Source organism: Callorhinus ursinus, unplaced genomic scaffold, assembly GCF_003265705.2.
Source record: "Callorhinus ursinus isolate GAN/ISIS: 27379988/994484 unplaced genomic scaffold, GSC_fseal_2.0 scaffold1, whole genome shotgun sequence".
NCBI lineage: Eukaryota > Metazoa > Chordata > Mammalia > Carnivora > Otariidae > Callorhinus > Callorhinus ursinus.
This window is the reverse complement of record NW_027397063.1, coordinates 128,897,439-128,921,161: the sequence shown is the minus strand read 5'-3', so window position 1 is coordinate 128,921,161 and position 23,723 is coordinate 128,897,439. Positions and strand designations below refer to the sequence as shown.

General features: G+C 40.8%; 1 protein-coding gene across 3 annotated transcripts in view; it reads right to left on the bottom strand.

The window, feature by feature from the left end:
• Positions 1-9,867: 9,867 nt before the first annotated feature.
• The window catches only part of LOC112832326 (ubiquitin-conjugating enzyme E2 E2), a 371,486-nt gene continuing 357,630 nt past the window's right edge, over positions 9,868-23,723 (bottom strand). For all 3 annotated transcript variants that reach the window (XM_073900866.1, XM_025882951.2, XM_073900872.1), the window contains one exon: positions 9,868-10,728. In XM_073900866.1, the coding sequence (XP_073756967.1) occupies positions 10,631-10,728 (98 nt within the window). In that variant the 3' untranslated portion in view covers positions 9,868-10,630. The remainder of the gene's footprint in view (positions 10,729-23,723) is intronic.

Below are 23,723 nucleotides of genomic sequence, written 5' to 3'. Positions count from 1 at the left end.
CAACAAAAGTCACTCATCTTACAGGGAGTGGCAGGAAGGTGTAGAGGAAGGGTTCAGAACCCTGACGAGGTCACACCCTCACTGGGTGACCTTGGGCAAGTCACTGAACCTTTCTGTGTCTGTTGCCTCCCCTGTAAACTGGAGCTGATTATGTCTCTCCTACAGGGCTTATCCTAGGCATAGAGGTGAGAGAAGGACATACACGTAAGGAACCTGGCAGGGAGCCAGCACACTGGCAAGTCCTCTCTTCCCCTTCTCAGGGCACCTGGTGCTATCTTTACCAGTAATTCAGAATACAGATAACTGCAGTTTTCAACACTAGCAGACAGAGACAGTGACACATATATCCAAACTGCATGCAATACCTGAATCAAACTCTTGCATTCAAAATAGGAGATCCATTCAAATTCTAGTAACTTGACTATGTTGTCAATAACTAACCTCAAAGGCTAATCGTACAGTGAAATGTATCAGTGCCACACTGCCTCTTATTAATCCATAATCACCATTTTTTCCCTTCCCTTGCCTTTGGACCCCCACTGCCAGGATGGATTTCAGGGTCCATCATTTAATCGGTTCCTTGTGAGCGCCCTTAATTCTCTGGCCTTTCCCTCGGCCTCCTGACTACGTGGCCCAGCACAGTCCATTCTTGGACAGCTGTCTGTCTTCTCCTCCTGCGCCTCAGCAGCTGAGCGTTGCTGGAGAAAGCCATTCAAGCTGGATGACTAGTTTCCGTTTCTTTTAGCTCAGAGCCCCCATGTCCACATGGGCGTTCCACACTGGTCACTTTCCCCTTTCTGAGATGACCATTCCATGTTTTCTCTCCTCTCAAACCTCCCACGTTCTCTTTCTGCCTCCTAGAAGGTGATTCCGCTTCATTCCTTATTCAGAAAATAGAAGCTGTCAGATGGGACCAAATCAATGGTCTTCCTGCATCTGCACCAGCCCCCAGGCTCCTCCTTCCCACGATGACAAAGCGCTCTTCCTACCACAGGCTTCTCCCCATGTGCTCCATCTAAGTGCTGCTTCAACTTCAGTGTGCACATGAGTCACCTGGGGAGCTTGTTAAATGCAGAGTAGGATCCAACAGGTCTGGGCCTGAGATTTTGCATATCTAACAAGTTCCCAGGTGATGCCAATGCTTTGAGTAGCAAGACTAGACTGTTATCCCTTCATTCTTTTCTGGTCATTTTCATCATCATAATGAGGCTCTAGCATGTTTCATTTTTAAAACCCCTCTTTTGATCAGATCTCTCACACTACGACCCCATTTTCTGTATCTCCTTTCAAAACAATTCTTTAAAAAAAATTTTTTTTTATTTATTTGAGAAAGAGAGAGACAGTGTGTAAGTGTGCTGGGGGAAGAGCAGAGGGAGAGGGACAAGCAGACTACGCTCTGAGCTCGGAACCTGACGCGGGGCTTGATCTCGAGACCCTGAGATCATGACCTAAGCCAAAATCAAGAGTTGGACGCTTAACCACTTAACCGACTGAGCCACCCAGGTGCCCTAAAGGGAGTTGTTGTTTTGTTTCTTAAGTAGGCTCCACACTCAGCATGGAGCCCAACGCAGGGCTTGAACTCACGACCCTGAGATCGAGACCTGAGCTGAGATCAAGAGTCCCACACTTAACCGACTGAGCCACCTAGGGGCCCCTAAAACAATTCTTATTGAAAGAATTTTCTACCGAGGCTGCCTATTCAAGTTTTATCTCCTTTGTTACGTCTTTATTTTCCTTCTGATTTCAAAAGTAATCCACACTCATCATAAAAAAACTTAAGCTTACCAAAATATATCACACAGAAACTAAACCGTCATCTCCTTATGTAAGCCTTACTATGTTTTTCACATTAAATTTTTTTTTAATTTGAAAAAATATTTACATGTAGAAAAGTACAGATGATGATACAATAGATATCCTGTGTTTTCAGCTACCCAAAATGTGTTAACATCTGTCATAGTTATTGGCTCTGTAGCTCCTTCAAAAAAGAAACGTATCATTAGAGGTAAAACTGGAATCTTGTCTGTCTCCCTAGCGTTGGTCCCTCTCCTCCCCAAAGGCAGCCATCAGTATGCGGTGGGTATGCATGTTTATCAGGCCCAGATCAGTTGCAAGTATCAGGAACCCCAACACAGCAGGGCTTAAAGAAGAGAGAAACGGACTTGTGTCTGCATGGAAGTCTGGGTAGGACGTCACGGTCCTTCGGGGCTCTGTGGTATCGGGGACCCAGGCTCCTCTGTCTTGGAGCCCCATCATCTCGCTGTCTAAGGTAGCAGGCCCAGTGCTTGCAGTTCAGAAGCAGGAAGGAAGGTGAACCCTGGAAGGGCTCTTACCCCGGAGAGTTTTCCCTTGTGTGAGCTCTACTTTGCTCACACTTCTGCTTATGGCCCATCGGTAATACTAGCTGCTCTGTCAACCTCGTAATTCCTCAGAATTTTTCCTCTGCCAATGGCATTTCCCCCCCCACCAATAGTACAGATTATATTATCTTTAAAACAAATGTTTTAAGGTCAATGTGTTAAAATGTCATTTCTGGATATTTGAGTCGGGACGGTTGGTAAGCCGTGTGGTTCATCCACAAGGCTTGTTCCTGCTCTTCTTTCTCTTCCCATTTTACCCATTTTACACTCACTCTGAGTGGCATCATCCTCTCCTAAATCACATCTCTTCCCATACACGGATTCCCAACTTCACAGCTACATTCTGGATACTAAGCTTTCCTGACGGTGCGGCCAGTACGTCCAGTGGCCAGACCTTTCTAGTTGGATGTATCTGAGGCACTTCAATCTCAACATGTTCAAAACTGAACTTTTTCTGCTCGCTGTTGCTCCATATTCTCTTGGGTGTGGCCTTTGTCGACCTGGTCCCAGCTGGCTTTGCCAGCACCACACCTACATTCCAGACCATGGAAAGTGCAAAGAGAGAGTGTGAGGCCAGCAACTTCTTCTTACAGAATGAGATCTGGAATTGCAGCCGTCGCTTTTGTTCACTTCCTTTGGCACTGGTGTTAGTTATTGCTGTGTAGTGGGCACTTCAAAACTTCGTGGCTGAAATCGATACCATTTATTACTGCTCACAGATATAAGGATCAGGTGGACAGCCCGTCTGGTCTTAGTTGGGTCGATGCATGCAACTGCTTGTCAGCACTAGGTACCTGGTTCTGCTGATCTTGGCTGGGCTATCTGGGATAGTGGGCGATGGGTTGGTCCAGGACTGTCTCAGCTCGTTTCCACATGGTCTCTCATCTTCTGACAGCCTAGCCTGGGACTTATTTTCAAGGCATGGAAGGGTCCCAAGAGAGGTGGGAAGGGCACATCGCCTCTGGAGACCCAGGCTTGGAACCGGCACAAGACCACTTCCCCAGCAGCCCACTGGCCAAAGCAAGTTGTGAGGACCAGCTCTGCCTCAGGGGGTGAAGAAAAAGAAAGACTCCCTTTTTTCACGGAAGGAGCTGCAAAAATGTGGATACTGGAAGGACTATTTGGGACCATTTTTTATAATGAACCTCTTACAGGAAGACCTGGCTAAGGTGGTCATGTGTCCAGCAAAAACCTGACGGTTCCATTTATAAAAGGAAGAAAGGGAGAACGTGTATGAGGGATAATTTATAGACTCTGCCTCAGAAGGAATTATAGTTCCCTATTCATCTTCCCTAAATGGAAGCTACACTCTATAAATAATAATATTATCATTCTGACAGAATTTCTGTTCTTAACTAGTGCACAAATTTTTGATTTCCCTTGACTGTGGTGACCCAGCAACTTACTCCTTGACCTCTTAATCCATAAAACAAATCAAGTTAAGGTGCTTACAAACATTTTGGAGTTCAATACATCTAGTCTTTAGGCTAATTCTGTAGTGCCCAAGAGAGCAGTATTTTTATCTAAAACCTACCTTTTCTCTATTTTACTGCACTATTTAAAAAATCCCAAATAATAACATTACCATTCCTCCAAAGTCCAACAGACCAAATCTGGATTGACAAGTACATCCTGGCATTTTATTACATACCACTAAGAACACAGAAGAATTCGGGGATTAATAGGGACAGATGTTTTACATTTAAGTAAAAATGCATAGTCATGCTTGAATTTAAAGTAATTTCCTCATTATTGTTTAAAGTGAATGGGGTCTCCTGGGGATTAATAACAGCTTCTGGGGTTTCTCATCATAGGTTTTGAATAACTGTCCATAGCTACTCTGATTTTTAAGTCATGGTAGTTGGAAGCCGTCTGGTGTACATGCAGTCACGAGCTGTCCGTCTAAAGGACAGAGGCTCAAACTGTCCAGTTGCATGGCGGTGGCCATCTTCATTTATTTGTTTGCCAGTAGTTTCAAGGGGGAGGCTGAACAATGAAGAATGTTATCATGTTGTTTCTAGACAAGCTCAGCGGAGGCAGGCTGTACCAGGCGAGCGTGACCACCCTCTGCCCCTTTGTGCTGTTCTTGCACTACAGGTTAGGTAGAAGGATCTGGCTGGGTGTTTCTCAGTGTGCTCAGTGGCACCAACTGTAAAGCATCTGTTCCCTTTCTGTTGCAGAGCTTGACAGAATTTCTCAGGAGGTCTAAATTTCCTACAATCCAGGACGTGATTGTCATCCTGAACTCTGACCTCCCATCCAATTTCTAAAAAAAAAGATGGATGAGAGCCCAGTGTTGTGTGGGAGGAGGGGATGATGTAAAGGTGGGGTTACGACTCTCGCCAGCTCCAAAAGATGCTGAGGTGGCCGGGTAAGTTTTTCTGTAACCAGGACGAACACCAGGAGATCCGGAGCAGCTGGGGTTTGTCCCCACTTTGATGATGTGGATTCACAAACAGGGAAGAGAGAGACATGATCACATTGTCTTCTCCATTTTCCCGTGCGAGATTTTAAAATTCAGGGATTTCGGGACGCCTGGGGGGCTCAGTCAGCTAAGCGTCTGCCTTAGGCTCAGGTCATGGTCCCAGGGTCCTGGGATCAAGCCCTGCATCAGGCTCCCTGCTTCTCCCTCTGCCTCTGCTGCTCCCCCCCCGCCCCACTTGTGCTCTCTCTCTCTGAAAAATAAATAAATAAAATCTTAAAAAAAAAATTGAATACAATTCAGGAATTTCCCTGTAAAAAAAATCCTCTCAAAAAGTGTATCATGCATAAGACTACCTCAGAGAAAGGCACACATACCTTGAGTCATGTTTGAAGATGTAAAGGAAGATTGCAGCTGGCTTCGAGCCAGGGAATGAGTGAAGGTGGCCGGCTGTGAGAGCCATAGAGAGTGGCAAGGATTCTTCAGACTGTAGAGTGTGTGTCTCTTTTAAAAGGATACCTGTACATCAGGGAAAACACTCCTTCAAACTGGCCCTGTGCAATGCCTGAGGCTGACGCTAAAATTTGGTATTAGCACAAAAGCTCGAATGACCAACAGCCCTGGTTTGTCCAAGACTGAGGCGGTTCCTGAGACAAACTTTGTTTTAAAACAGGTATAAATAAAATCTTAAAAAAAAAAAAAAAAGGCGGTGGGTGCTTGGGTGGCTCAGTCAGTTAGGCATCTGCCTTCAGCTCAGGTCATGATCCCGGAGTCCAGGGATCGAGCCCCACACACATCGGGCTCCCAGCTCAGCGGGGAGTCCGCTTCTCCCTCTGTCCTCCCCCTCCCCCCCCTACTGGTGCTCTCTCTAATAAATAAATCTTTAAGAAAAATTAAATAAAACCAGAGTAAGTTCTGGCCAAACTGGGATAAGTTGCTCACCCTAACCCACAATACCAGTACACACGGTGGAATGTGAGAGTGAAAGGTGCCTCGTGGAGAGGGCATGTTCCAGGGTCAAGGAGCGGGTTAGCTCCCCACAGGTATATGGGTACACTACTAAAGCAGGTCCTCAGAGGCCAAGCTGCCCTGAGCCCCTGAGAGTGTCAACTCCAAGAGTTTCCAGATCTGATGTAGCTTTCAGTGCTATGGTTCAGAATATAGTTATCCTATAGTCTGCTCCAGATTTCCTCTGAGGACAGCTGCAGGACTCATTTAGGACATGGGGTGTGCCCCTATGGCACGAGAGGTTCCGCCCCACAAACCAGACAGCTCCAGACAGAAGGGACATCTTGACAGTGTTATAAAGCCACCTTGAAATAAAATGCATAGGTAGGTCAGGATTCTCTGGGAGGGCTTTTTGTGCAACTGTTTTTGGTGTCAACTATGGACACAACCTCTTTTTAAAAACACAACTTATTGGGCGCCTGGGTGGCTCAGTTGGTTAAGTGACTGCCTTTGGCTCAGGTCATGATACTGGTGTCCCTGGATCAAGTCCCGCATCAGGCTCCCTGCTCGGCAGGGAGTCTGCTTCTCCCTCTGACCCTCCCCCCCTCATGTGCTCTCTCTCTCAAATAAATAAATGAAATCTTAAAAAAAAAAACACAACTAGTAGAGACATTTAAAAATTGCCATGCCTGGCAATAATTAATGGCCCCTTTTATTGCAGTGCTGAGATGCAGAGAAGTTTGGGGGTCTTCCAAGGGACATGTTTCCCATAGCTGGTCAAGTCTTAATGTGGCACCTCTAAGATTAGAAGTGCTGTTTGGCCTTCCATTAATACCAGGTCCACATTTCCTTCAACAGATTTTTCCAATTATTGAAGATGGCAAAATTCCCACTACCTAGAAATTGTATGGCACCTTGACTCTAAGACTGAATTATGACAATTTGTTTCTATAGTATGATTTCATAATTAGAAGAAAGCCTTGTATAGCAAGGCTCTGGTGTCACATGCTTGGTGGAAATCTCACTTTGGTACCCTGATCATTGTGCATAAATGAGGGCCACTGTCTTGGATGCTATAATAAAACACCACAGACTGGGTGGCTTATAAACCATAGAAATTTACTCTTCATGGTTCTGGAGGCTGGAAGTCCAAGATCAGGGTGTCAGAATGGTTGGGTTCCAATGAAGGCCCTCTTCCTGGTTGCAGACTGCCGACTTCTCACTGTGTCCCCACATGATGGAAAGGAGACAGGGAGCTCTCTGGGGTCTCTTTTATAAGACTACAAATCTTTTATAAGAGTAGTAATCCCAACCAGAGAGCTCTGCTATTATAACCTAATCACCTCCTAATACCATCACCTTGGGATTAAGATTTCAACATATGAACTACCAGGGTTGGGGGGTGGGGAGGGATAAAAATATTCAGACCATGGCAGCCTACACATCGAAGGGCTATGCTGAGGTTTTATTAGGTAGCTTATGGCCTGATACACAGTATATTCTGAATAAATATTTCCTTTCTTCCTAATTCCCAAACCAGTGTTGTAGGATGAACTTCTAGGTTGACTCTTTAATCTTGGAATATGAAGAAAAGATCGACTACTTCTGCACTTGCTAACCTCAGTGGCTTCCTGTAGAAGAGATGAAGAATGTTCTATTTATTTGTAGTTTTATGACAAATGAAGGCCACAACCTTCTGAATTATTTAAGATCAATAAATATCATTTCAAACTACTTTCTCAATGACCAGTGGTCCTGCCTCTGTCAAGGATCTGCCAACATTTTATTTAACAAATTTATAAAATACTGTAACTAGCAGTAACTGGCATGGGAAGTCAAATATTAAGGTACAAAATCACTCCTGAATTTGAGAAATGCTATCCCCATGATCATTAGTAAAATGACTTAAGCTGAGTGCTAAACTACTCCCAAATCTTATTTTACAAACATTTTTGAAAACTTAGCTGGAATTGTATTGCCTGCTACGGTTATAGATTCTAAGTAAAATTACCATGTCATCTGGAATCTAGACTTAACAGGCTCAACTAAGGATTTGTTGCTCTCTCTGGAGTTTCTCTAGCTTTCACATTTTGAAGGGAGGGTACATTTGTTTGTCATTAAGTATTTAGAGTTCATAAACACAGGGAAAGAAATGTTATACACTTCCTATCAAATTGACATAAAATCTAAAGATGGCTCATGGGAAAGCAAACATAGATTTGTGACAGGATTTCCTACTAGAACTGTTATGATCTCTGGCTCCCAAATAACATACATTTTTAAATGATCTGAAGTATACCCAGTTATGAGATGTAGATGGATATATCACTTAAAATGTGTCCAACTGGAGTTGACTTTTTTTTAAAGATTTTATTCACTTATTTGACACACAGAGAGAGACAGCTAGAGAGGGAACACAGGCAGGGGGAGTGGGAGAGGGAAAAGCAGGCTCCTGGCTGAGCAGGGAGCCAGATGCGGGACTCGATCCCAGGATCCTGGGACCATGACCCGAGCTGAAGGCAGACACTTAACAACTGAGCCACCCAGGCGCCCCTGGAGTTGACATTTTAAAAGAAGAAAAGCAAACTGAATTTAAACATTGTCAATAAAAGTCAGTATTAATATTGTAAGTCTGGTTTAATCAGTCAAAAGCAAAAAAAAAAAATCAGTTTAATAAGATTGCATATTAATATGGCTCAGTGCTTTTAGGATTAAAATTTTAAATCTAAGGTATTAAAGTAAATATAAACTTTTGTGGTCTGAAAGTCTATAGACAATAACACATTCTGGGTAATTTCCTAAAAATTACTCTTGTATTATATTAATTTTATTTTAAAAGAAAGAGATGTTAAACACACATCTGACCCCCCCCGCCCCCCCCATAGTGCTCTATATATCAGGGACTGGCAAACTACACCTCACAGGCCAAATTTGGCTATTGATTGTTTTGATAAATAGTTTTATTGGAACACAGCTATGCCCATTCACATGTATGGTCTGTAGTTCCCTTTGCTACGAGCATAGAGTTGAGTAGTTGCAACAGAGACCATATGGTGTTCTGGTATGCTGGAAAATGTCTTCAAATAAAATGAATAGTAAAATCATTATTAAAAAGAGAAAAAATACCCCTAGGTACTCTGGTTTAAAAGTTACCTTTTCCAATATTTGAATAATATTTTCTTTAGGACTTCGCTTTAACCACAAAAACCTGCATCTTTTGACTCAGATATTTAAAATGTTTCAAATAAAGATTTTAAATCTGAATCAAATATTTAGAGGTGAATGATTTCCATTTGTAAATCCCACTATTTAGTAGTAAAGATGTTCCTTAAATGAGACCAACTGGTATGGTGGGCTTGTAACTGTAATTAGTGAAAACAGGAGTTTCCAATATGCCCTGTAACACAAAGAACCCTGAATTTCGATCAGCATATCAGTATGTTTTTCAAACTGCACCACATACCAGTTTCCTCTGCCTCCATTAGCTACATACCTAAAATAGTCTGAAGGTCAAAGCCAGAGAGACATACCCTTGTCACTGAACGTGTTGACCATGAGTGATACAGTTGAGTTTATTTCTTCCACTAAAATTATGGAGAAAAAACAAAACATACCTAAAATAGTCTGAAGGTCAAAGCCTGACAGACATACCCTTGTCAGTGAATGTGTTGACCATGACTGATGCAACTGGGTTACTTCTTCCACCAAAATTATGGGAAAAAAACCCAAATCAAAACTCAAGGGTAATCACTATAACAATCTTAAAAGGAAAAAAGCAGAGAAATAAATTCAAAAGTGGTCAAACACAGTGATCAGCTCAGACCTGACTTTCACTAGAAGCTATTTTTGGAGTCCATATTTTAACTGTTGAGTAAAGAAGGTTGTAACAGAAAGGATGTCTGTGAGAAAGTAACGTCCAGCTAATATGTAAAGTGTTTGTGATCTGAAACAACTGTAAAATCGTCAGGTTATTGACAGCTGAAGAAATTCCACATGCTAAGCAACTCAGCTACAAAGAAATATTAGAGGTTTCAGATGAAAAATAAACTTGAATCTGTAATTGAATTAGACAAGCCTTGCTGCACATAGGGCTACGCTGGTCACCAGGATACAAAGCAAACGCTGGGTTACCAGAAGTGCATTTATCAGCCACAGTGATTTATTGAGTGCTTTAATAATACAAGTGTACATCAACTGATCCACAGTCAAAAGTGGCAGGTCCCTAAGAAATTTACAAGCACTTTAAGTAAATCAAAATACATATTATTTTGTTCAATCCAACAGTCTTCTGTGTGGGGAACAGAAGGCTAGTGATAAACAGAGTCTCAGTAATGCACAGTGATTCTGATTGAAGCTTTTGTACAAAAAACTTGTTCCCAGTAGCATGCACCCACCAATAAAGACTTCAGTACAAAAAATTAACCCTAAGCACTACATTTAAGTAGAAATGAGATATAATTCTGAATTCGTGTTTTCCCAAAGATCACATAAAAGGAAAAAAATCAAAATAAAACAAAAAACAAAACCACACAGTAATACAAAGCTTTGTAAGAAAGCTCTTACTATTACAGATCCAACACTGTTTGCACTGAAAACAAAAGTTCCCATTCCATGTTAAGATGGGAAAAAAAAACCCCAAATCTTTCAAGTTAATAGAAATCAAAAAAGGGAATAAATTGAGAAGGCAGGGGTGGGGGGATGGAGGGAAGAGAGAAGGAAAAGGAGGAAGAGGAGGGAGGGAAAAAGGAGTGGGGGATGGATGACATACCATCAGAAAAAGATTCAGAATTTAATAAAAATAAGAAAATAAGAACCGAGGTCCGGAGGGGTGGGTAGGGCTATTGATGCACTTGGTGAATGTGCTTGCACAGGTCCGGCGGGGGCGGCAAGCAGCAGGCCCCTATGTGGCATACCGCTTGGTCCACTGTCTGGCCATCCGGTCGTGCTCTGCTCTGTTGGTCATGTACTGTGTGGCAATGCTGCCCACCAGAGGGTCAGCTGGAAGGGAAGCAGAGTCAGGAGTCAGTAAATACCAGCAGCACTTCCTCTTTCAAAGCTGGGGGAAAGGAGTGTCTGGAAAGCTAGCCCTAGATCAAGGAGTAGATGCAGAAGTGGCAGGAAGCTGCTGTTCTAACCTGGGACAATGTCACTTCAGCAAAGACCTGTAAATGACCTGCCACTGACAGATCGCGTTTCACACCGGCTGCCCAAAGAGTCATCTACTTGCGCTTTTACTGATGGCTCTGGTCATTTCTTGACAGGTGGTACTCTCTCTCCCTGCTCCCACTGCACACTCCTCATCCCCCTCCCATTGTTTTCAGGTAGCTGTTTCACTGAGAACTCTTTGGGAAGTGGTTCCGATGGCCTGGCCAACTCCTTTACCCTGGGGCTTAGACCCTAGGTGGTGGCACTCCCACCCCTCACTGCCTACACTGGGGGAGGCTTCAAGAGTCTCAGCTGAACACATCAACCTTAGTGAGAACCACTGACAATGGGGAAGATGGTCTACTTCTTCCACCAAACTTGGAAATATCAAGATCCATATAGCTCTTTATTATAAAAATACTGGTAGATATTAAATAATAGCTAACACTCACATCCTGAAAGTTTAACATACTAACTCCATAAAACTGTGAGGAACTGACACATCAGGAAACTGAAACACTAGAGGGGTAGTAAGTTGCCTGCCCAAGACAGAGTAAGCGGTAGAGCCAGGAGCCCACCATGCGCTGCTTGGGAGATTGCTTTCCACCCAGACAGGACTGAAAAAAAAAATCAGAGCAATTAAAGGTTTTTTTTTTTTTTTTAGGTTTCTGGGGGTCCCAGAATGCATCCTTTCCCCTTCATTCTCTAACTTCACTCCTTCCCTGATTTTTATTTCCTGTTTTTGGTGTTGAGAATTTGAGTGTATTAGACCTAGTGGATAAGAAGGAACCAAAATTAGCAAACAGTATGTTAAAGATGAAAAAAGTAAGTAAGTGTGCCTGTGGTCTAACACAACCTATAATGTGGGAAGATTCTAAGACTAACCTAGTAAGATACTCATGGTCTTACCTTCTCAGTATTAGAGGTGCAACAGGAACACCACCTTTTAACCATCTGCTGAGGCTGGTACCGCTGAAGCTTTTCCAAGCCCTCTCTCTGACTGACAAGACGCTGCTCACATTTTAACAAACCTTGCTCATGTGTTCTTGGACTTGTGCTAAGCTTGTTACATTTATTCTAGGGAGAGGCCAGTTTCTTACATTCACTTATATCACACACAATTTAAAGAGACTACCCAGTATATGGGTTTGTTCAGAACTTTTGCCTCTCTGCTCACTCTGTGATTCTCCTTCACTTAGCCAAATGCTGAAACTGACACCATCACATAAATCAACCAGGTTCAAGATTTAAACTAGTAATACCAAATGCCTGCAAACTGATTACTTTAAAAAATGTGGTTTTTCAGTTCAGATTAAATAATGACTTTAGTCTAAAGGGCCAAAGAGAGGTCTGAGTCACATTTCTCCACCTTTGAAAAAAAAATCATCTTATTCCAATTTTTGGCAGTCTAGAATGCAAAAGTTTGAGTAAAAAATAGGTAGCCTCAAAAGCTGGAGTCTACGTCACTCAAGACAGGTATTTAATTGAACAGTATCTCTATTAGTGAAATGCACTAAAGATCCATCTGTGCCTTCTAACTCACTGAGTGAGGTAAAAGATAGGCTTAATGTCAGAATGACCAGTGATGTTCATGCTCTGCCTTAAATCGTATCCTCACAGTATGGGCAGACAAGGGAACAAGACAGGTCTGTCATTTCAGCTCAAAGGAGGAAGAAGGGGACAGATGAAGGAAAAGGAACAGGAAGCTGTGGCTGGGAAAATGTGTTACAAGCAAGTGTTAATATTATTTCAGTAGGGGAAGAAGGAGAGAAAAATCTCAAAACAAGTTAGAACACTGATAAAATTAACACGCATTGTGCAAAATTTTTTTGTATGCTTAAACAATTAAGATTAGATTTCTTTCATTAGATTCCTTTTACCTTTTCAAGTTTGATTTTAAAAAGAATATTTTTCCACCTGTAAAATTATACATGCTAACTATAAAAGCAATATTACTAATAAAAACTGCCTCAAACAATACACAAGACAGAAAACTGTAAGTGAAGACCATCTGAAAATTTACTCAGAGAGAAGTACTGTTAACATTTGCCTTATATCTTCCTGGAATTCTTCTCTAAACACACAATTAAAAAATATTAATTTATAGTCTACTTTTGTAATGTTAAAAACTCACTATATGGCAAATAACTTTTTATATCAATAATTACAAATCTACTTCATCATTTTTAGTATTCACCTGAATAACCAACTTCTTGTTTAGAGACATTTAAGTTTCTTCCAATTTTTGGCTTTATAAACAATGCTGTGAGGAACATTACTGTGCATACACTTTCAAAAATTTATGCAAATCTGAAATATTTTAAAGTATAAATGAAAACCATAAAAGTTTATTTCCAATTTTAGTGTACGTGCTGCCGAAGTGAGCACAAAACCATGAAAGTATAAAATGAAGGAATTTAAAAATCACATGTTATTAACCAAGTAGGTCTCAGTGCTAAAATGTTTTGCTGAATAAAAGTTAAGACTGTCAGTTAGTCAACCAAAACTATGTAATATAGGGGCTCCTGGGTGGCTCAGTCAGTTGAGTGGTCAGCTCTTGATTTTGGCTCAGGTCATGATCTTGGGATCCTGGGATCAAGCCCTGCATAGTCTCCGTGCTCATCAGGGAGTGTGCTTGAGGATTCTCTCTCTCCCTCTGCCCCTCCCCCTGACTCGCGTTCTCTCTCTCATATAAATAAGTAAATAAATAAATACATCTTAAAAAAAAAGGAAAGCAAAAAAACCATTAGAAAACCAAAAACAAAACTATGCAATATATATGTAGCGAATGACTATCACAGTGAATTTAATGGAATAAGACACACTTTTTGTAGTGTATTTGTAATTACGAACCTAAGTAAAGATGAATCTTCTTACACAGGTTTCATATTTCATGGACAGTTATGCCAGGGATGTAACAACAGTCTCTAAACATAAATTACTTGCTTATTTCTCTAACAATTTCTTTCTAAAAAAGGAAAAAATTCTTTTTGGTTTCCACATTATTACTATCTTCCCAAATCTTCACTGATCTTTGATATTATCCTCTACCAGTCTTCTTCTTTACTAAAGAAAACCCACAAAATTTATCAGTGGATAAGCAAATTAAAATGTAGGTCTTCTACATTTTTTGCCTTGTTCACAGCAATTATATGAATTTTTGAAAAGAGGAGCATGTTTATGCTTACAGCACAGGGTTGGATGATTTTAAGCGCTTCATTCTCCCAAATACCAATGCTGCATATATTAGAGATTCCCTGAAGCTGAGGAACAGGATTTACAGCATGGGCAATGGAAAATCATGGGAGTGAGAGTTGGTATATAATGCTCTTCATCAACTAGACCTCTAAACCACATCACCTCACCTGTTTAACAAAAATGCCTTCATTTTGTTGACACAATACTAGCTATGAAATACTAGCCTGAATGGAAGTGTAAGACTGAAAGACCATCGACAAGGGGCAGCACACCACTCTCTACTTCCTTGTCTCACCCCTGCCTCCTTACACAGTTCCAGGTGCCAAGAGAAGCTGGTTAGTAAGTGCTTGTTGACTGAATAACCATCATGATTATTTGCAAGTGAGTAAAAGGTGATCATACCGAGTACTCTGCTCCCTCTCCCATTTTTTTGAGATCTGTGGTCTGTGCACCTTTGATTCTGGAAAAGAAAGGCTCAGACGACTCCTGCAACTTCATCTCTAGGCTTGCCTCTCTCCTGGCTTGGGGCTACACTGGATACCTTGGAAGCCAGATGGCTTAAAGCTTGTCCAGAAAAGCGGGGAGACAGAAATCAGTACTAAAGGGGATAAGCAGCAGCTATATGGCAAGAAGGGTGTGGAAAAGACAGTCAGACTACTGAACTGCGGAGTTATTCTATTTGCAAGGTCAAAGAACACTCTATCTTGGTTGGTAGGTGATATGGGAAAAATTACATGGAAAAAAATTGAATTCCCTTTTATTAAAAAAAATATTTTTATTTACTTATATGAGAGCGAGTGAGAGAGAAAGCACAAACAGGGGGAGGGGCAGAGGGAGAGGGAGAAGCCGACTCCCTGCTCAGTGGGGAGCCCTACATGGGGCTTGACCCCGGGATCATGACCTGAGCCAAAGGCAGACGGGCTTAACCGACTGAGCCACCCGGGCGCCCCTGGATTCCCTTTTCTTAAGAAAACATATATATTCTTAAAAAAACCACGAACAAAAAATAGTACAGAATAGTGGACAAGGGCATGGGCTTTGGATAGACTACACGGGTGGTCTCAGTTCTGCTAGTAACGGAGTCGCCTTGGGCAGATTACTTAACTTCTCTGTGCCTCAGTTTCCTCAACTACAGAACAGAGACAATAACTACTCCCTAGAATGCTGTAAGAATTAAATGATTTAATGCTTGTAATGCACATACAAAATTGCTGCTATTATTTTCAAAATAAAGACTGTCAACTAAGTGTTCTTATGCATATTTTATTTTAAAATATAAATCTGATTGTCTTCATGAAGACATTCTCTTCAGATAAAATCCAGAAGTCCTTAGCATGGCTCCCAAGATCTTTGGTCTAGACCTAACCTTTCTAGCCTCCCGTCCCCACGCTTGCAGCCAGAAAAAACAACTTGCAGCTTCTTCAACAAGCCCTGCTCTTTCGTAGGTCTGCACTTTTACTTCTGCTGCTTCCTTTGCTTGAATGCTTCTACTCACTTCTCAACATTTAGCTCAAGCAAAACATCCTTGGGGATGTCTTCTAGGAGTTTCCTAGCAGTCTTATGCGTCCTGTTTCTGTTTTATCTGTTCTTACCTCTATCACTGCACTGAGAATACTGCCTTTTAGTTGTCTGTTTACTTATTCCTATTTCCCACTGGGCTGGAGCCTACACATTCATTCATTTGACAAATACTTACCGAGTCTGTACTCTGTTCTAGGTACTGGAGAACTAAAATGTGCTAAACAAAATCCTGCCTCATGGGACTCTGCCTGTCACTGTTTCCCTCTTGTTAACTCTGTTTACCGCATGGATCTAAGTACGGACAGAAGAACGTAAGACAAGTAAGTAAGGAACACACACAAAACAGTAACCAGAAATAGCAGCTACTCCATATGCATGTGTCCCTGTGTAGCACGAGCATTGTAAGTTGGTTCATCATAGAAGTTTCTTCTCTAGATGTGAATTATCAGCAAATCAGAGAAAGGGAGCTGACAGCTTTCTTTCACTTTTCTCCTGTTATTTTTTTAAAAATTGTTTTATTATTGAAATTTGTGCTCTGCACTTTGCCATTTCTTGGATTCCTCAAGCCTGTAAGTGACCACTTTGCCAGCCGTTCCATAATGCCTGTGATTAACACCATTCTTTTAGCTTCCCATCAAGTCCCTGGAGGCCTTCCGTGCATCTGCCTTATAATGAGGTGAAGTAGCTCATTTCTGTCTTTCATGCAATTTTTTGTTGGTGATTTGGTCTAGCTTAGTTTTCTTTAATCTTTTATAAAATGCAAAAGTAACAGATGCTCATATACAATAAACTCAAGTAATAAAGAAGTACATATGAGGTAAAAAACATTACCTTCTTCCCTCTAATTTCGTCCATCCCCAAACCCCTTCCATCTCAAGGTAACCCTGTTAACAGTTTGATACTCATCCCTCCACACTTTTTAAATTTATGCTTAAATCAAAGGGGAATCACATAAAAAAACCTCCTGCAACTTGCATTTTCCTCTGTAACAATACACTGTAGTTGCATTTCTAAGGCAGTACAAATAGACCTAACTCATTATATTTAATAATCACAGGGCATTCCTTTGTGGTTATTCAGTAGTCTGCCAATCCTCTCCTGATGCACACATAAATTTGATCTGATTTTTTGTTATTACAACTAGTATTGCAGTCTTGTATAAATCTTTGAGCACATGGTTAAGTACTTCCGGAGGGTAGATTCCTCTAAGTAACAGTGCCAGACCAGAGAGCGCACATTTTAAACTTTGATAAATACTGCCAAACTGCCTTCACTCAAAGGATGTACAATTTATTTCTCAACAACACTGCATTACCTATCTTTTTAATTTTTTCTGTTAGATTAACAAAAAAAAAATCTGTCATTGTTGTAACTGCATTTAACTTGATGCCTTACTAAGGTTTAACATTTTCTCCTGTTTGTTCACTATTTATATTTCTTTCTCTGTGATTTGTTTGTTCATGTCTTTTGTCCATTTTTTCCCTACTAATATGAAGGAACACTTTATACATTATAACTATCAAGCATGCACTGAAGTTTAGCTTGGCCTCAGTATTCAGCCAGAATCTGCTTTAGTCTTTGGAAGACTGAACAGACAGATGCCTCCTTTGATGTCATTTCCAGCTTTACTGAACTTGTGGAGATCAAAGATCATTGTAAGTTGCCATCATATTTCATAGGCACAATACCATCATTTGTACTCAATGCTACTATCTGAACACTGGTTTAAAAAGTATTGGTAAGCATTATGAATGTCACTTGGGACTGAAAATCTCTATCAGCCAAAGATAAACACTATGGCATACAAGGGAATAATTTGGAACTGCTGTCTCAGGTATTCAGACAAATGTTCAAAGTGAGATGGAAGAGCAGCTACCATGTGAAAAAGCTGCTGGAACAAAACGGGTCTTAGTACTGTCCGCTGCATAAACTATGACGGATGGGAAAGGTAACCACCAATGGCTGCTGGGAAAGTAGCACGTCCAGTGACTGTGGGAAGCAGCAAGCCAATGTAAAGATATTAGAAATCAAAACGTGGGGGAAAAAAACCTTAGGTTTGTTTCTTAGATACTTAAGAAGTGTTTTCCTTAAGCACTGCACACAGCTTCAGTTCACGGAGCACTTCAATGACACCCACCACCACTGCCAGCCAGATCTTCAAGTCTAGGGGTTGAGAAGGTAAGTCTTCCCCTTTTTGTAAGTGTTAGAGGAAAAGGAAAGTTCATTGATCTGACAGCAGAATCTCCATGAACGGTAACCTACACTGGATAAATAAGCCTCCCCGTCCCGATTCATGTTTTTCATCCAGTGAAACATCCAGTTAAGTACTCTGTAAATATGCACAGGAGCCATCTAGTAGCTGGCAGTGCTCAGAAATCACATTGCTACGTCATAATGACAAACTCTAAATATCCTGAATTTTTTAAATTTTTTTTAAAGATTTTATTTATTTGACAGAGAGAGACACAGTGAGAGAGGGAACACAAGCAGGGGGAGTGGGAGAGGGAGAAGCAGGCTTCCTGCCGAGCAGGGAGCCCGATATGGGACTCGATCCCAGGACCCTGGGATCATGACCCGAGCTGAAGGCAGACGCTTAACCACTGAGCCACCCAGGCGCCCTAAATATCCTGAATTTTTAATAATAAAATTGTAATATTACTTATATTCTTAAAATAAAATTTCATATTTACTGTTGTATGGAAGAGGATCGTTTTATGATAGGAATAATCAGCCTTGCCTTAGGCTGCTCATTGATTTTAACACTGGCTGTTCAGTATTCATTCAAAATCAATTCAGTGCACCTCTAAGAATAATAGTATTTATCCATTATGTGTGGAGGAAATACTTTCTCTCAGTGTATCATTTGTCCTTTAACTGAGTTTATAATGCCCTTGCCAGACACAAGTTTAAATTCTTAGTAAGTCAATCTTTCCTTAACATTTTCTGGTTTGATGTCATGCTTACGTACAAAGGCCCTCTTCATTCACTCCAGCATTTTAGAAGTATTCCCCTATATTTACATATAGTAACTTTTAGTGCGAAGCTAGCTTTATCATAAACAAAGTTCCTATACATATCTGGATCGGATTCTGTACTGATGTTCTTTCAATAGATGAATTTGTCTTTTGCTTTATTTGTTCCTCCTGCTTTTCTCAATATAGGTTTATAGTATGTTTTGGTATCTGGTAGGGTAAGTTCTTACCCTTTCCCATTTTTTTTTCCTTCACTAAAATTTTATTTGAAGAATCCTAATCTTTTTTTTTTTAAAGATTTATTTATTTATTTATTTGACAGAGAGAGAGAGCAGGAACACAAGCAGGGGGAGTGGGAGAGGGAGAAGCAGGCTTCCTGCCGAGCAGGGAGCCCAACGTAGGACTTGATCCCAGGACCCTGGGACCATGACCCGAGCCGAAGGTGGACGCTTAACGACTGAGCCACCCAGGTGCCCCTGAAGATTCCTAATCTTGATGAGGTTAAGACTTGGAGCATTTAAAGCTATTCCACCCCACAGGTATAGGAATCTTATGTTTCTTTTGAAGAATGTTATCAAGATTTAGGAATATCTGAATTCCTGAATTCCTCTGGGTCTACTAATTAAAAATCAAGTGAGTAGGACGGAGTTAAGGTTTTTGTATTCTGGAATGTTGGGGAACCAGACTACTAATTATAGGCCTAGCCCAAACCAGAAAGATTAAGTACCACACACACACACACACACACACACACACACACGCACGCGCATGTGTGACTCGAAGTGATTTAGGAGGAAAATTATCATGTCTGTGATTTATTTATTTTTTTTAAATTTTTTTATTTATTTATCAGAGAGAGAGAGAATGGTAGAGAGAGAGCATAAGAGGGAAGGAGGTCAGAGGGAGAGGCAGACTCCCTGCTGAGCAGGGAGCCCAATGTGGGACTCGATCCCGGGACTCCAGGATCATGACCTGAGCCGAAGGCAGTCGCTTAACCAACTGAGCCACCCAGGCGCCCATCATGTCTGTGATTTAAACCAAATGGTGGATATTACCAAACTAGATATAAATTGGAAAATGCTAAACAGAACTGCATATAAGTCTAGCAAGATGTGCTGTTACTCCAGAATTAATAACTAGTGATACTAAAAGAAGGTACTGAGTATCCCAAATTCTAAAGAGACCATCAATACCTTCCATAGGACTTATTAAGAGAAGATGAGCTGGCTCTGACAACGCCAGGTATCTATCATAAAATATGGGAAAGGAGAGAAAGAAAGTTTGTGGGGTTACTAAGCTTCTACCTTGGGAGTGTGTTGTGTGCTAGTGGAGCGTCTCTGTCTTCCTCTTCCTCTGCACCACAAAAACGGGGAGAGGATGACTTTTTCTTCTCAAAGCCATGCAAGGAGGGTAACAAGAGACCCACCAAGTAAAGACTGGGGTGTCTTCAGGAAGCAGACGGGAGTGTCATCTCTGGCCAGAGATTTAAACCAGGTATGAGGTGATTTGTCCCTTGACTATCTGATTAGAGAGAGGGAGCACCAACGAAGTGGTCTCTCCTGTCCCTGCTACCTCAGCAGGGTCCTATCAAGAAGGCAGCTCCCCAAAGGAGGGGGCCCTAGTAACTAAGAGGCTCTTAGGAGAACTCTATCTGGAACAAGCTTGCAACCAATTTTTAAATTTTTAGGAATTTAAACATAGCCATTATTAAAAATTAAAGTTACAATTAAATAAATTATTTATAAACAAGGGTAATACTTAAAACTCATCATTTCTTAATTATTTTACTGCTATATTATTCTCATAATTTATTTTTATGCCTACTCTATCCATATGGTACAAAAAACCCCACAAATGTGCTATCATGCACCTTGTCCCAAATATGCATTCAGTTTAAGGTCATGCATGTTGCCTGAAATTGGCAAATGCTACAATTTAGGACTTGGATTTATTGTTTTGTTGATTGTCTGGAGCTAAGAAAGTGATGGAAAAAATGCTAATAATGCAGATTAAACCTAAAAGTGTAGCATGTCTAGAGTCCTGACATTGTGAATAGCATAAAAACTGGAGGATATATTCTTCCAGCATTTGAACCTAATTCAGCAAAGAAGTTGCTCATGACACTAACAAGTGAATTCCAACATCCTTCTTTATTTCATTTTTGTCTTAGTTCTTAAATGAAAATATCATCCAATATTCATGTTATAACTACACTTACCTGTCAGTTGCAACCACAGGATGGCTATAGATTTTGGTAAAAATCACTGAATCTCTTCTAGGACAATCAAATGACTATATGAAATTTACATTAAAGAGTATTGTATATTTTATTATCTGTAAATTGTATACTACACATTCTTTACATCAGTAAAATGTATAATAAACTTATGTATGTGCATATACACATGCTACATACCATCACTCGACTCCCACCCCTAGCCAGTTGTTCAATATTTACTGGGACATCACAGGAGAAGGGGTTTATTAGGAGGCTGAGCTAGGGCTGGGTCTTCCACATCAGGCAACTGGGCAGTGAGCTCTCCAAATTACCCATGTGAAGCAGCATTTTCACACCTGTCACCCAGAAGGCATGGATGGCAAGAGAGTGCTTGCCAAAGAAGCAAGGAAAATAATAACCACAGGAAATTAGGCAAAGGGACACTGTTCTCATTCATTACCTAGCCCCCAACTGCTTAGGAGTTAGGCCTTGAAAGGGAGGAGAAGGCAGTATCTGAGAACCAGACCATGTTCCATCCACCCTGATGGGAATGGAGGAGGAAATTAAATTTAAATCAGGTATGAGAGGGGAGTTTAAAAATGGACCAGATTCACCTTCTAATAACTGAAAAAGTGACCTGGATGCTATGAGATCTGCTAAATATTATTAAGGAATAGAAAAGCAAGATTCAACAAAACAGGGCCTAAGGCAGTGACAGGAGAAAATTAAAACCATTCCATATTAATACCCACTGAATTGAGACTGCTCAATAAACAATACAAAATACACTGGCTATAATCTAACATACACTGTTGATAAAATATCTTTAAAGATTTAAAACCTCATCCTATAAGTCTACATAGCAGTGCTATGCACATTAAATCAGTGTGTGTTTTGAAATGTAAGCATTCTATTAGAATAGACCCCTCTAAAGAATGGCACAGATGGTGCATTCCTACTGAGAAGTTATGGGGTTACAATTCCAGGCTTAGTTAAGCAATAATTTCTAATGAACTCTAAGAAAATATCCTTAGAGTAGAGGACTTGTTTAAGACACCAGAGATTCATACATTGCTTTCCCCAAAATACAACTGTAAAGAGCTGTTGCTGCAGCAAGCAGGAAAGAGTCAAAGATGCCAACATGTGAAAGCTGGGGTTTTTAAAAAAAAGCAGCTTCACTGAGATATAATTCATATAGTTTACCCAATTAAAGTATACACTTCAATGGTTTTTAGTACATTCACAGTTATGCAACTATTACCACAATCCATTTTAGAATTATTTTCATCACGTCAAAAAGAAACCTTGTACCCACTGGCGGTCACTCCTCATCTCCCCAAATCTTCTAGCTCTTGGTATCCAGTAATCTACTTTCTGTCTCTATATATTCGTCTGTTCTGGACATTTCATAGAAATGGAATCATACACATGATGATCTTTTGTGATTGGCTTCTTTCACAAGACATAATATTTTCAAGGTTCATCCATGTTGTAGCATGCATCAGACTCATTCATTTTTATTGTCAAATAATATTCTATTGTATGAGTAGAGTACATTGTATTTATCCGTTCATTAGTTGATGGACACGTGGGCTATTTGCACTTTTGGCTATTATAAATAATGCTACTATGAACATTTGTGTACAAGTTTTGCTTGAACATATTTTCATTCTTCTTGGTATATACCTAGGAGTGGAACAGCCTGGTCAGATGCAACCCTATGTGCAACCATTATAGGAACTGCCAAAGTGCTATCCAAAGACATTGCATCATTGTATATCCCTACTGGCAATGTGTCAGGGTTCCAATTCTCTACATTATCAACACTTGTAGATTTTAATGAGAAAATAGCTTATTGGCCTATATGTACCAGGTATCCAGTTATTTTTTTAAAAAGATTTATTTGAGAGAGAGAGAGCACAAGCATGTGCAAGCAGAGTGGAGGGGGCAGGCGGAGAGGGAGGGAGACAGACTCCTTGATGAGTGGGGGAGCCTGACATGGGGCTTGATCCCAGGACCCTGAGATCATGACATGAGCTGAAACCAAGAGTTGGGTGCTCAACCGACTAAGCCATTCAGATGCCCCCTGCACAGGCATCCAGTTATTCAAAAATACATATTCTTTCCTACCAAGCATGGAAAGCAAATTATTTTAGAGTATTTTCCTCATGGTCTCTGGCTGTGAGAGACTGAGATTATCCTGATCCTGTCTCCTACTTTAACCCTGATGGAAGTAAAAATGACAATAATCTAATGAAACTTATTTGCAATGCACACCTTTTCTTCAAAATAAAGATATATTTTTATTCCATAGTCCTAAATGTAGTCCACTGACTACAAATAAATATTCTAATTGATCAATTTTCCCCTCAAATAGTCTTTTCTGTTTACACTATTCAGTAGCTAAGAGTGGGACAGGAGACGGCTTTCAGATGAGTGTGAGTACTGCAATCATGCCCTAGATACTATCACACATGTCCACAATCTCCACTGCATCTGGGAATCTGGACTTGAGTCCAGGGATATAAATAACCCCGCGCAGAGCAGAGCCAGAGCTGGACAAGACTCTCAGGGGTTTCAGTTTACCAGATCATCCTGCTTGCCTTCGAGTGCCGGATATCTGTAGTTGAGGCAGCCATATGGATGATGTCCCTGCTGAGGAATGACACTGAGGGTGTAGGCTTTGATTTGGGCTGAGGCTGCTCTTATCCTCTCTTCCAAAAGGGATGTTGTTGAATTCTCTGCTAAAGTTAGAACCCAACCATTACCTCTGTCTCTCACTGTGCTTGCCAATTCCCCTCTCTCGGTGAGGGTAGGCAGTATTTCTTTGTCAGTCTTCTACCACAAAACCAGCAGTGTTTGGGGCACTGTGGATGACCAGTCAATAAATATTTAATAAGTGAATTAATGGGTATTTAGACCCAGTGATCAGGACAAAA